This window comes from Halyomorpha halys, unplaced genomic scaffold (assembly GCF_000696795.3).
Source record: "Halyomorpha halys isolate HHAL.00 unplaced genomic scaffold, Hhal_1.1 Scaffold2063.1, whole genome shotgun sequence".
NCBI classification, from domain to species: Eukaryota; Metazoa; Arthropoda; class Insecta; order Hemiptera; family Pentatomidae; genus Halyomorpha; species Halyomorpha halys.
This window is the reverse complement of record NW_027110619.1, coordinates 36,622-49,634: the sequence shown is the minus strand read 5'-3', so window position 1 is coordinate 49,634 and position 13,013 is coordinate 36,622. Positions and strand designations below refer to the sequence as shown.

The 13,013-nt window shown below is 46.1% G+C and overlaps 1 protein-coding gene across 1 annotated transcript; it reads left to right on the top strand.

The window, feature by feature from the left end:
• Nucleotides 1–1,919: 1,919 nt before the first annotated feature.
• Nucleotides 1,920–2,324, top strand: LOC136796095 (uncharacterized). Its single transcript, XM_067048765.1, has one exon. It carries the CDS (start codon nt 1,920–1,922, stop codon nt 2,322–2,324), a length of 405 nt encoding a protein of 134 aa, XP_066904866.1.
• Nucleotides 2,325–13,013: the final 10,689 nt, after the last annotated feature.

Below are 13,013 nucleotides of genomic sequence, written 5' to 3'. Positions count from 1 at the left end.
TGCATTCGCTTTGCGGCAGAAAGAAGTGAATTGGAGAGTGTGTGTGGAGGACTCATCACACCAGAGAACGTGGTGAGCTATAAGCTACTCTCAGACCAGCTCTGGAACGCAGTGAAGAAATTCACCACAGTCGTCCTCAAGAGGTTGAGAGAGGAAGAGAGGGCTAGAAGACTGGACATGGAAACGTAAAAACCATGCGAAGAATGCGAGACGGCACTCAGCCATTTCCCTCCACGAAGTAATGCCTAACGGCGGTCCCGTGGAGAGGAATGAACAGGTGTAGGTTGGTGGTTTTAGTGGGTAAAAATCCCACACACTTTTAAAGATTTCCACCGACCCTCGTAAACAAAAAAAACGCACACACACCCACAAAATGAGTGATATGTTCCTAATGAACACTGTGGAGTAGCTAGTCTCCCATCGAGCGCCTCCCGAGGTGGCGGATAGGTGGATTCTCACCAGATATGGCGGGAATCGTGGAAATAAAATACCCGGGGTGGACCAAATACAGACGCGACGGTCCCTAGAATAGGCGGAGTACTGGTCAGAGGCTCAGGTTAGGGGCGGCTGTTTTAAAACCTGGTAGGAAGTATAAAATGCGAAAATAGAACGAAAAAAGTATGGAAGATACGGTTAACTGTGCTACGGTGCAGGGGCACGGAACCCCAGTACCGGCGCCGATAGGGAATGCGAAAGAGGGTTCCCCAGCGTCGTAATCATACGACCGCAGTGCTGCAATGGTGGGAGACTTGGCCATTGTAGTATCTAATGCCACAAGACTTACCACAACAAAGGTGATGCAGGATCTTGGGAGCAAGATTAAACAGCTTCTCTCTTTCATCCGCACCAAGAACAATGTGCATGGCAAGATAAGGAGTTTTGCGTGCGAAATTCAGCTATACTACGAAAACCTGGAAATAACTGCACTCCCTATCGAAACATCAGATGGCCACACTCAAACTAAGGAGATAAGTCCACCGAGAAAAAACGCAGTCAAAACCGAGGGGACAGTTACCACACCTTTAGGGGGCGGTAAAAGGAGGAAAATGAAGAAAACCGCCCAACCCAATGTACAAGTTGTACACCAAAACGTAGAAGACCCTCAGAGATCGGCAGCTCAACTTGGAGAACCACAGCAGGAGCAATGGCAGGAAGTACGAAAAAGATCAAGGAAGAAACCTCGCCCCAAGCCTCCGTGTCCCGATGCCGTGATTGTAAAAATATCGGATAGCCAGTCCTACGCAGATGTCCTGCGAAAGGTGAGAGAAGATCCGGCGATGGTGGAAATGGCTTCATCAATCACAATGGTTCGGAAAATTAATAAAGGCGACCTTTTACGCCAATTGGACCGAAAGAAAGAGCAATCTCTTGCTTCTCTAAACCTCAATGGAGGGTGTGCTTGGCGAAGGAGCAGAAGTGCGGGCTTGGACGGAGGAGTCCCTGTTCGAGCTACGAGACTTGGATGCTCTCACCACAAAAGAGGAGGTTGCGGAGGCCTTAAAACCTCTCGTGGGTGAAGATTCTGTGCCCACCACAGCAGTGAAATCTATTCGTCGAGCATATGGAGGTACACAAACAGCGGTTATTTCACTACCAGTTCTCCAAGCTAGGAAGGTTATGGATAAAGGAAAGGTTCGAGTAGGCCTTGTTGTTAGCCGTATACGCGAAAGACTTAGAGTTGCAAAGTGATTCCGTTGCTGGGAGTACGGACACATAGGCCGGAATTGTGTTGGAAAGGATAGGACCTCCCTATGTCGAAACTGTGGTAAAGCAGGTCACAAAGCTAGTAATTGTGACCAGAAGCCTCAATGTGCATTATGTGCGGGAAATGGAGATGACGACCACCCCAGCGGAAGTAGTAAGTGTCCAGCTTTCCGTACAGCATTGAGGACAATGATGCAAACCCAACAACATCGCATATGAGAATACTTCAACTGAATTTGAACCATTGTGAAGCTGTACAAGATCTCCTTTACCAAACTGTACGGGAACAGCACATCGACGTCGCTATACTCTACGAACAATATAAAAATCTGGATGACAACTCGTGGGTATCCGATGTCAGTGGTAAAGCTGCTATTTGGACCTGTAATTCCCAAGCTATTCAGGAAGTGAATACTACATCGCACTCCCGCTTAGTATGGGCGAAGATCAACGACGTGTACATCTTCAGTTGCTACGTCTACCCCAGCATCACAATAGAAGACTTTGCGAATTTGTTGGATCGCATTGTCTTAGAGCCTAGTTGCCATAACCCAACTATCATAGCTGGTGATTTCAACGCATGGGCAACGGAATGGGGAAGTAGAATAACAAATCGATGAGGTGAAGTTCTTTTGGAAGCTTTCGCACAACTAAATGATATGATCCTTATGAACACCGGAACAAATCCGGCGTTCACAAGAGCAGGAAGATCATCTATGGTGGTCACCTGCATCGGATCGCAACTTGGAAGGTTTGTGGATTTTATACAAACAGTGATCACCAGGCTATATTGATTACAGTGGATACGCCTACAAGAAAGAAGAGTTGTCGATGGAGAACCAACGGCTGGAACACGAAGACTTTCGATGGCGCCTCGTTCACTTTAATGCTAGAGGACGAGTGTGAATTGAAAGGGTCAGCCGAGGAAAAGGCGCGTACACTAACCTCTTTTATATCTGGGACTTGTGATGCAGCTATGACCGGTCCAAAGCCTGGCAAACATCATTCCTCAGTGTACTGGTGGACGGATATTATTGACGATTTTCGCAACCAACCATTAAGACTTTACCAGCGAGCGAGACGTCTCCGGAGTTTTTAGTGCTTCAAGGAGAGTTCAAGAGTGCTAGAATGAATCTCCGACAAGCCATTAAAGAAAGAAAACAACGGTTCTGGAGAGAACTCTGTGATGAGGTGGATGCAGACCCATGGGGTAGACCTTACAAAATAGTGCTTAAGAAACTTTGTAAAGGCACGATGCAGCTCCCAACGAGATCAAATGTTGCAGACAATATTGTTAGAACACTATTCCCTGAACAGGCGAATAGTATTGAATGTTTTGACAATATATATATAACTGACTTTCCACAAATTACGCAGGAAGAGATAGAGGACATCGCCTCAGACTTACAACATGGCAAGGCACCAGGATTGGACGGAATTCCTAATGTAGCTCTGGAGGTGGCTCTCAGGATACGGCCGGATCTTTTTATCGATCTCTTCAAGTAGTGCATTCATGAAGGCTCCATTCCGAAACCTTGGAAAAAACAGCGCCTCGTACTTATTCCAAAGAGTAAGGGAAGACTGGAAGACCCGTCAACCTATCGTCCAATTTGCTAATTGGATACTATGGGTAAGGCATTCGAGAAAATCCTTTCCATCGACTTCCATGATGATTTCCAAATGATTTCCACCGACCCTCGTAAAAAAAAACACACAGACACCCACACCCGCACACTCACGAACACAATCTGTTGCATTTTTGATGAGAAGGCACACTAGGCGCTTATGAGGTTCCCGTCGCTGGGAACCTTAATTGTTCAACATGAACCGTACGCTTTTTCTTCGGTTCCTGTATGCTTTCTATAGTGACTACGTTGTGTTCTCTGATTGTAATAACCTGGTATGGCACCTCATAGGGCAGGGATTCTTTGCTCCTATTAGACCCTAACCAACGATAAACTACCTTTTTTACCCGATTTTAACTCAACTTAACAATCTCCCGGCACATCACGGAGATCCAAATTTTGTCGCGCCACTCGCCGCTGTTACTCCCGTTCGATCCGCCCTCCAGCTGCTTCCCATAACTTTCGCATATTCATCCCTAAAATTCCCGCGACGGCCTTGAAGGCCAAATAAAATTTGGAACAGTGAAAACCCCGTAGTGGTGTGGATGGAGTGGTTGTACGCGCCCACTGCCCTTACAATTGCCTCGTCCTTCTCCAACCTTTTGTTTGCATGGTGAACCCTCAGGAGTTTCTTCACCCCCCTCCTCTACTTTTTGGATGACCCGGAGTGTTAATATGCCAGTCCACCCCTAAAGCTTTAATTTTTTCCCCTGATCGAGACATTATCAAATTCTCTCTCCCCCTCCGTCAGATGAAATTCCAACCGGGACTCCATAAAATTGGAACCATGTCCTGAGTGGTGCTAATACGGCATCGGATGATCGATCTTGCACTTGATGTGCCATTGCCACCTCGTTAAAGAGGTCAATGGCAGTGACCCATCTGTAACCTATCCACGTAAAGGAGTCGACCTGAATTTTACTGAGCGGTCTCTGTGCAGGGGGTGTCTCTTCCGGTAACGTACGAGGTGGATGCCGATCGTATTTCGTGCTAAGACACACATTACAGCCTCCTATGACATCCCGGACCGTCTTCTTCATCCCCCACCAGAGGTAACGTCGCTTGAGGGCTTGCACCGTCTCACTCACTCCGCGGTGGTTGGTTTTCCCTTGGTGGTAGGCGAGAGTGGCCTCCTTTTGCCGTTCCTCGTCTCGAAGGGTTTCGACCATCCTCGCGCAACGGACAAACGTTCGGTTGATTCCTATCTGTTCTGTTCTCAACAACCGCTTGATTTTCTCCCATATCACGGCGTTGCCTACATACAGATTGTAAGTTCTCTCTGCTTTCGACGCGTCCAACAATGGGTGGCATATTTGGTCTTCTCGTGCCCCTGGTTGTGACCATATGGTGTTGACACAGCTCTGTCCATACTTTGTATATTCCACCTTCATGAGTACAGCAGTCCTTGTTTTCTACACTATCTGGAGCTTCTTATCATTTATTATGTCGTAAATTTCTTCCATTTCTGACGGCCTGTCTCCAGTAGAGCTATCATCATCAGACGTTGGAGTTCCCTCATTCTGGTCCTGCGTATTTGAAGCTTCCCCGGCTCCCGGAGTCCACTCTCTTAGAAATTGGCGGACGTCCCCTGCTGGTTCTCCTTGTTCTTCTTCCACAGCATTAATGGTGATTGCCCGAGACAATCAGTCCGCCACCACGTTTTCCTTCCCCGGCTTGTACATAATCTCTATATTAAACTGGGTTAGAGTTCCTTCCATCGAATTATGTGAGCCGACGATTCTTTAAGTTCTCCTACCCATTGCAAAGGATGGTGATCGGTATGGACCCTAAATCGCCTGCCGAATATGTATGGTCGAAAGTGCTCGACTGCCCACAGGATTCTCAAAAGCTCCCGTTTTAGCGCGCTATAACGCGATTCTACGTCCGTCAGCCTCCTGCTCCCGTACGCCACCGGACGCTCTCCCTTCTCACTTTCTCGCGAAAGTACCGCTCCTAACGCATACTGGTTAGCATCTGTTGTGATAGTGAATGTCTTGGTCAAATCTGGGAATGCTTTGCATTGGTTACCGTTGCAGGCTTTCCATACACCGCTGAATATTGTTCTCCATTGCTGCCGTTACCACAACTCAACTTCACTTTTTTTTAATAAGTTATTGAGGGGGACTAAGTATTCCGCCATTTCTGGCACAAAACGCCTGTAATAATTAAGGGCCCCAGTAACCTTCTTATTCCTTTTACGTCCCTGGGCACGGCCATTTGATGAAGTGCCTCTACCTTTTTAGCGTCCGGTTTGACCCCATGCTTGGAAATGGTATGACCAAGGAAAGTAATCTCCTCTTTCCCTAACAATGATTTTTCTTTGGACAGCCTAAGTCCAAATTGTCGAACTCTCTCAAATGCCGTCCTCAAATGCGCCTCGTGTTCCTGTTCTGATTTACTGAAGACCAGCAGGTCATCCATGTATACTTGGCACATGTTTTCATCAAGCCCCCTGAGGAACTCGTCCATAAATCTCTGGAAGGTAATGGGAGCATTCTTCAGCCCAAATGGCACCGCGTGAACTCGTAATGGCTGCGTTGGAAAGTGAATGCAATTTTGGCTCGGTCTTTTGGGTGCATCTTGATTTGGTGATACCCCGTTTTTAGGTCTAATGTGCTAAATATCGTAGCTCCACCCAGTCTGTCCAGAATATCTTCCAGCCGTGGAATCGGATACCATTCGTCAACCGTATGTTCATTTAATTTTCGGTAGTCAATGACAACCCTGTATCTTTCCGCTTCCTCTCCCGCCGCCGCCTTCTTTTTAACCGCCCACAACGGACTATTAAATGGTGATGTGCTATTTATAATGATACCCTGTCGCTTCAAATCCTATAACTCTTTCCTAATGTGCTCCCTCAGTGCCTCTTTCATGTAGGTTGCTTTCTCCTGTTTTAATTGTATTTCATGCACTGTTCTTCCTGTTCACTCAAACTCTCTATTGTGACAACGTTGTGTTTTCGAAGGGTAATCACCCTAAATGGGCCCTCATAGTGCAGTACATCCTTTCCGCGATTAGTCCCTAATTTGCTGTATACAATGGTCCCAATGTTAACCTCCCCCCATCACATCTCTCAAATTGAGGTTATGGCGAGAAACCCTTTTCTGTTATCCCTCTCTATACGTCCCGGACCATCCCCCCTAACTTCCGGACAACTATATTTTGATTGTTTATTTCGCCCCCCCCCCAATTGGTGTCTCTCGAAAGTCTCTGTGGTGTCCCCGTAGGCCGAAAAGTACCTCAAAAGGCTAAAAACCCGTAACGGCGTGAATCGAATGGTTGTAAGCCGCAACCGCCCTAATCATTGCCTCATCAGGTTCCATCCCTTTGTCTGCGTTGTAAACTCGGAGGTGATCGCTGAGGGTACTGTGTAATATCTCGATCCCACCCCTACCTTTAGGGTGTCCCGGAGTGTTTTAATGCCACCTAACCTCGAGAAGTTTCATTTCCTCTCGGATATGGGAGTTATCAAACTCTCGCTACCATCAGACGAAATGGAGTCAGGGACGCCATAAAATTGGAACCAGGTGCGTAGTGCACCTAGTACCGTTTCCGCTGACCGATCTTTTACTTGCTCCGCCATTGCCACCCTACTAAAAGTGTCGACGACCGTCACCCACTTATAACCTTTCCACGTAAAAGTATCGATCTGGAAGTCCGTCAGTGGTCTGTCAGCCGTAGGTGTTTCCTCTTGTGTTGTCCTGGGGGGATGTCTGTCATATTTTGTACTCAAGCACACGTTACAACTTGTTGATTTTCATCAGACACGATGTCCTAGTCTTCCAGACGATCTGGCGGGGTTTATCATTAATAATTTCCTCCGATTCCTCCATCTCCGCGGGTCTGTCCCCTTCCGAGCTCCCGTCCTTCGATGTTGGGGTTCCCTCGGCCTGCCCTGATATGTCCTGGGTCTCTTCCTCCCCAGGTGTCCACTCTCTCAAGAACTGCCGGACATCGCATGACGTCCCGGCTTGCTCTTCTTCTATTGCGTTTACCGTAATCGCGCGCGAGAGCCAGTCGGCGACGACATTCTCCTTTCCCGGCTTGTTCACTATTTCAATATTATACTGGCCGAGGAGTTCCTTCCACCGCGTAACCCTGGCTGATGACTCTTTGAGCTTCCCCCTCTGCCGGCACCCTTCTCAGATTTCTGATGCGGTTCTCCGTCCTCCAGTCGCTCGCCTTCCGCTGCTCCTTCTGCGTTTATAGCCTCCTCCGCTCCCTGGTTATTCGGTTTCCCCCTCCGTTTCCGATACTTCAGAGACCTCCGTAGACTCACTTGAAAATCCCTCTGTTGTCCTCCGTCTGTTGGTTCTATTTTGCACCCGCTGAGCGTTTATCTCCATTGTTTAGCGATGTGTCCTCATTCCCTCACTGGGCCAACAAATGCCCAACTTTGCCACACCCGTGGTATTTTCGGTCTTCCCTCCTCCCGTTTCCCCTTGATTTTTCAGGGACTATCCTTCTCTCTGGTTTCCTCGGCCTCTCTCTCGTGAACTCCTACCGTTCTCTCCTTCTCCACAGGTCTGATGATTTCTGGGACGGCTGTATTGGACCCTCATCCAGTCTTGATCATCAGTTTCCATGTGAGATTCCCTTTCCCGGGCACTTGCATCGATCAATTCCTGGGCATATTGTACGAAAGAGCGATCCTGGGGTGCTTCTTCCCTCTTTCCAATCTCCTTGGCTAACTGGACTTTTAGTATGGTGGCCAGGAACATCATGCGGCCTTGCACCTGGTCCGTTTCCATCATTTCGCTGAACTTATCCGTAATTTGGTTATATCGTGAGAGCAGTTCGGCGGCGTACTGTCCACTGGACTGCCTCTGTCTGTTCCTCTCTCGGAACATTCGAAAGATGTCCTCTTTCGGGGTCCAGCGCCCCCCTCCAAATACCTTCTTCAGCCTCTCATTTACCATGCTCCATGATGTCCGTTCGTCCGCTTGGATCTGGTTAAAGATGCATCTCTTCACCCGGCAGACGACTGCAGCCTTCAGTTCATTGGCGTCCCCGCTGTCCAGAAGATCTTCTGATTTCTTCGCTTCTATTCTTCCCATGACGCGATCACAGCCCTTAAGAAAGTAGTTTAGTTCCCCGACTTCCCCAATGAATTTTTCGATATCTGAGACCGCTTTCCTCAAGTCCTGTGTAGTCGCGGTCCGCACCCTCATCCACGCGAGTGCATTAGCGTGGGCTTCCGGCATGGTGGTCGCCGGTAGAGGTGAGAGTGCTGCGGCTACGTTCTCGGTCACCATTTCCTGGATTTGGTTTCCTTAGTTATCTAAACCTAACTCCTCAAGATTTAAAACTGCCGGTGCGACTACTCCTCGTCCAGTCATCTACTTGAATATAGGAGGCAGATAAAGAAGAAGAGAAATAGAGAGAGAGAACAAAAACAAAAAATGCTAGCAACGTACCTACTTAAAAGGTCAACGTTTCCGGGTTTCGGCACCAGTTAAACTCCGTCGCAAACAGAACTTAAAAAAAAAGGGAAAAAGGACCTTGAAATGACTCACACAAGATCAGCTTAAAGACTACTTTATTTCTCCTTTTAATACTCTATATATACATTTATGCAGTGTTTACATAGGTCACTAGGTATTAAGGGAGATAATAGGTACCCCAATACAATATATAAGCACCTAACTTATGTATATAGATGGACAGGCTCCACAAGTAAATCAGTCTTTGAGAGTACTTCAAGCGTTTAATTTCGCACTCCTCTCTCTCTCCTATTATTTTTAGTTTCACTTCAGTAAAAGATAACTTATATATAAAAAATAAGAATGGGAACTTATAGAATTAATTGAAAAAAACTATTTACAATAAAAATAAAAATTCCTACACCAATACTTAGAAATAGAAGAAAAGAACTCCTGGTAAAATAAAATGAACAACATAAAATAAAAATTTACAAAAGTCACTAATAAATTAAAAACAAAATAATTGAATAAATAACTACATTTCTAGTGGTGGCGATATGAGAACACTCTGGTCTCTATATTGTCATTGTCGGAAGTTTTAACTGTTCAATATGGACAGTTCTCCTTTAAGTTTTATGATACTTTCTATTGGTAACAATATTATTGTCCCTAATGATTATCATCCTAAATGGGCCCTCGTATCGCTGTATGTCCTTACCCTTGTTAGAACCCAACTTTCTATATACGATCGTCCCGATTTTGATTCCTCCTATCCTGTCTGTGACAATAAATTCTCCCGCCCTACCCCCCTGTTTTTTCCCTTTTCCATTCTTTTCCGTGCTTTCTCCCATAACTTCCTTCGAGCAATATGGTTATTGTGTATTTCCTCTCCATCCGCTGTCTTGCCTTTATAGTCCCGTCGGTGTCCGTGAAGCCTAAAGAGCACATCAAATGGCGAAAACCCCGTAACTGTATGTCATACTTTGTGCCTAGACAAAAATCGCAGTTTCCTACAAGTTCTGTGATTGTCTTCTTCATCCCCAACCAAAAGTACCTTATCTTTAACGCTTGTAGGGTCTCATGGATTCCACACTGATTTGTCTTACCCTAATGATACGCTAGGATGACTTCTCGTTGTTGTTACTCTTCCAGGAGGGTTTCCACCATGAGTTTTCAACGGATGGATGTCCTGTCCATTTCTATTTGTTTATCACACCATAGCCGATGTGCTCCCAAACGGTTTCATTTTCATCGTGTAGGTGATGATTTTCTCCTGGCTTCGAAGAATTAGTTAATGTTCTACAGATTCTTCACACCTGGCTGTGACCAGATCGTCGTTATCCTAGCCGAAGATTCCTTCAACTTCCCCTCCCATTGAAGAGGCCTGTGGTCAGTGTGTATCCTAAACCTTCTGCCAAACTCATAGGGCCTAAAGTGGTCAACACCGCACGTTATTCCCAAGAGCTCTCGTTCCAGTGTGCTGTATCTGGTTTCCGTCTCCTTCAGGCGTCTACTGGCATACACCACAGGGCAACCTCCCCATTCACCCTCCTGAGACAACACCGCACCCAGCGCATACTCACTCACGTCTGTTGTGATAGTGAATTGGCGAGTAAAGTCTGAAAACGCAAGCAACGGCTCCCGCTGCAGCTTCTCCTTTCACCGCCTGATGTCTTCCACTATCATCACTTTTCGTTCTTTCTTCAGTAGATTGTTAAGGGGGATGAGGTACTTCGACATTTCTGATTCAAATCTTCTGTAATACTTCAAAGTTTCCAACAACCTCCGAAATCCCTTGACATCTCTAGGCAAGGCTATCTTCCGTATAGCCGCGACATTATCCTCATCGGGTTTCACTCCCACCCTGGAAATTGCGTGGCTCAAAAAACTAATTTGTTCCTGCCCCAACGATGATCTGTCTCCTGATAGTTTGAACCCAAATTGTTTGATTCTATGGAAAACGCTGTATAAATGTTACACGTGTTCATCTTTATTCTTACTGAACACAAATAGATCATCTATATAAATATGATAGATTCGTCAATTCCCCTTAAAAATTCGTCCATTAGGCGCTGGAAGATTATGGGAGCATTTTTTTGTCCAAACGGCTTCCTTATAAATTTGTAGTGGCCCCTCTCGAATTTCAATGCCGTCTTATGTTGATTCTTAGGGTGCATTTTAATCTGATGATATCCGTTCTTCCAATGTGCTAAATACCGTTGCCCCGCTCAGCCTGTCCAAAATGTCCTCAATCTGTGGATCGCGTACTTCTCATCAATACTTTTCTCGTTAAGTTTCTCGTTAAATAACCAACTTGTACTTTTCGGTAATTTCACCAGGCACGCTCTTTTTTTTTTTACCGTCCACAGTGGACGGTAAAAAATATTTAATTATTTTTTGATTTTTTAAACTTTTGAGCTCTTCCCGGATGTGATGAGCGCCTGCTACATCACCTTCTATCTTCTCTCTTTCACATAAGTGACCTTGTCTTGTTTAAGTGCGATCTCATGTACCGTCTTACTGGTTGCCCTGAGCGTGTTTCCTTCTTTAAGAAAAAATATCTTCATATTCCCTCTTAAGCCTCTGTCTCCAGTCCTCAGCCTGATTGATTGCTCCGACCCGTGCGCCCTCGGTTTTTCTCTGTTGATGACATCTGTACATTTTACCCCCCAACTTAATTCTCCACTTTCCCTTAACCCAAGTACCCACCTTCCCTAGCAGGTCAAACCCCACAATCCCTTTTGTATTTCCTCGACATACTCCCTACGATATGTGCAAGTTCTCCCTACTAAATCCCCACCGGGTCAACCTTATATCCACCTCCCCCTCAACCACATAAGGGCCACCCAGGGTGATTAATTTAGATTGACATTCCTGAATATGGTGTGTCCTCTCTCTACTACATAGCTTTTCTAAAGCTTCTTAACACATGATAGTGTCCACAAGGCATCTCACTCCTGCTCTTTCTATTATAGGCAGACTGCCCCTCTTGTCCCTCATGATGTAATTCACCAGTGTGCGGTCACCCCTCTGCCGGCATCTCCTTCAGATGTCTCTTGTCTTTCTGTCTCATTCTTCACCTCCTCTCGCCTCTGTTCCCTTGTTTCCATCCTCCTGTTTCCACTCTGTCCCCTTGACTACCTCGGTTCTGTGGCTTCTCAGCTTCTTCGGTCTCTGAGGTTCCCGATGCTTCGGTGGATTCACCAGATGATCTACTCATCCGCAGGTTGCTTCTCTCTATCTTTTGGGCATTGATCTCCATTAGTTCGTCCCAGCCCACATCTTTTCTTCAGTACTTGTATGAGCACTGTTTGGCCATGTGTCCCTCATTCAAAACACCTTGTGCGTGGACAATGGACCACTAAGTGCCCTACTTTCCTGCATTTTCTGTCCTCACAGTTGCCGCTGCTTCTTGTTTTTATCTGCCATCTTTTGGTGGTTGCAACTCTTTCCTTTCCACTATGATAGTATTCATTTCTTCTCCATGGAACTGGATTAGTTCTCGGTCGATTGTAAGCAACTCTCGTCCATTCGGTTTCTCTATTTCCATACATGACTCTTCCTCTCTTGCGCTGGCGTCAATTAGTTCCTGCGCGCACTCTACGGAAGAGCATTCTCTCCTTCTTCCCCAGCTCTTTTGCTAACTGAATCTTTAGTACATTGGATAAGACTTGCATCCAACCCTGTACCTGGATTGTCTCCATTATCTCGCTGAGTTTATCAGCGATTCTGTTGTAGCGTGCCAGAAGTTCATTGGCATACTGCCCATTAGACCGGCTCGGTTTCTTCATCTCCCTTATCATCATAAATATGTTCTCTTTTGGGGCTCCTCCAAATGCCTTCTTCACTCTCACGTTGGTCACGGTTCAGGATCTCTCCTCATATGCTTGAGGATGTTCCTCTTTACTCCGCAGACAACTGCTGCTTTTAATGCCTACGCACCTTCCCTATCGAGTGGATTTCGATAAACTTTGCTTCAATTCGGCTTATTAGTCGGTCACCCCCCTTTAAAAAGTGATTTAATTCTCCAGTGAATTTTTTTAAGTCTGACACGGCCTGGGTAGTTGTCGTATGGATTTTATTAATCCATTCAAGTGTAGTGGCATGAGGTTGAGCTAGAGAGACTTCTGGTAGTGGGTGAATCTCTTCCGGAGGTGGGTTCCCTGCAGCTAAAGGTTGGTTGACTGCAGCTTGACGTTAGTTGTTTTAGTTTTTAGATTGTGTAGGTGTTTTAGGTTTTAATCCTCAAAGGCTGTTTCAC

Excerpts from the sequence above, each read along its gene's own strand:
- LOC136796095 (XM_067048765.1), top strand. The coding sequence starts at position 1,920 with ATGAGAATACTTCAACTGAATTTGAACCATTGTGAAGCTGTACAAGAT.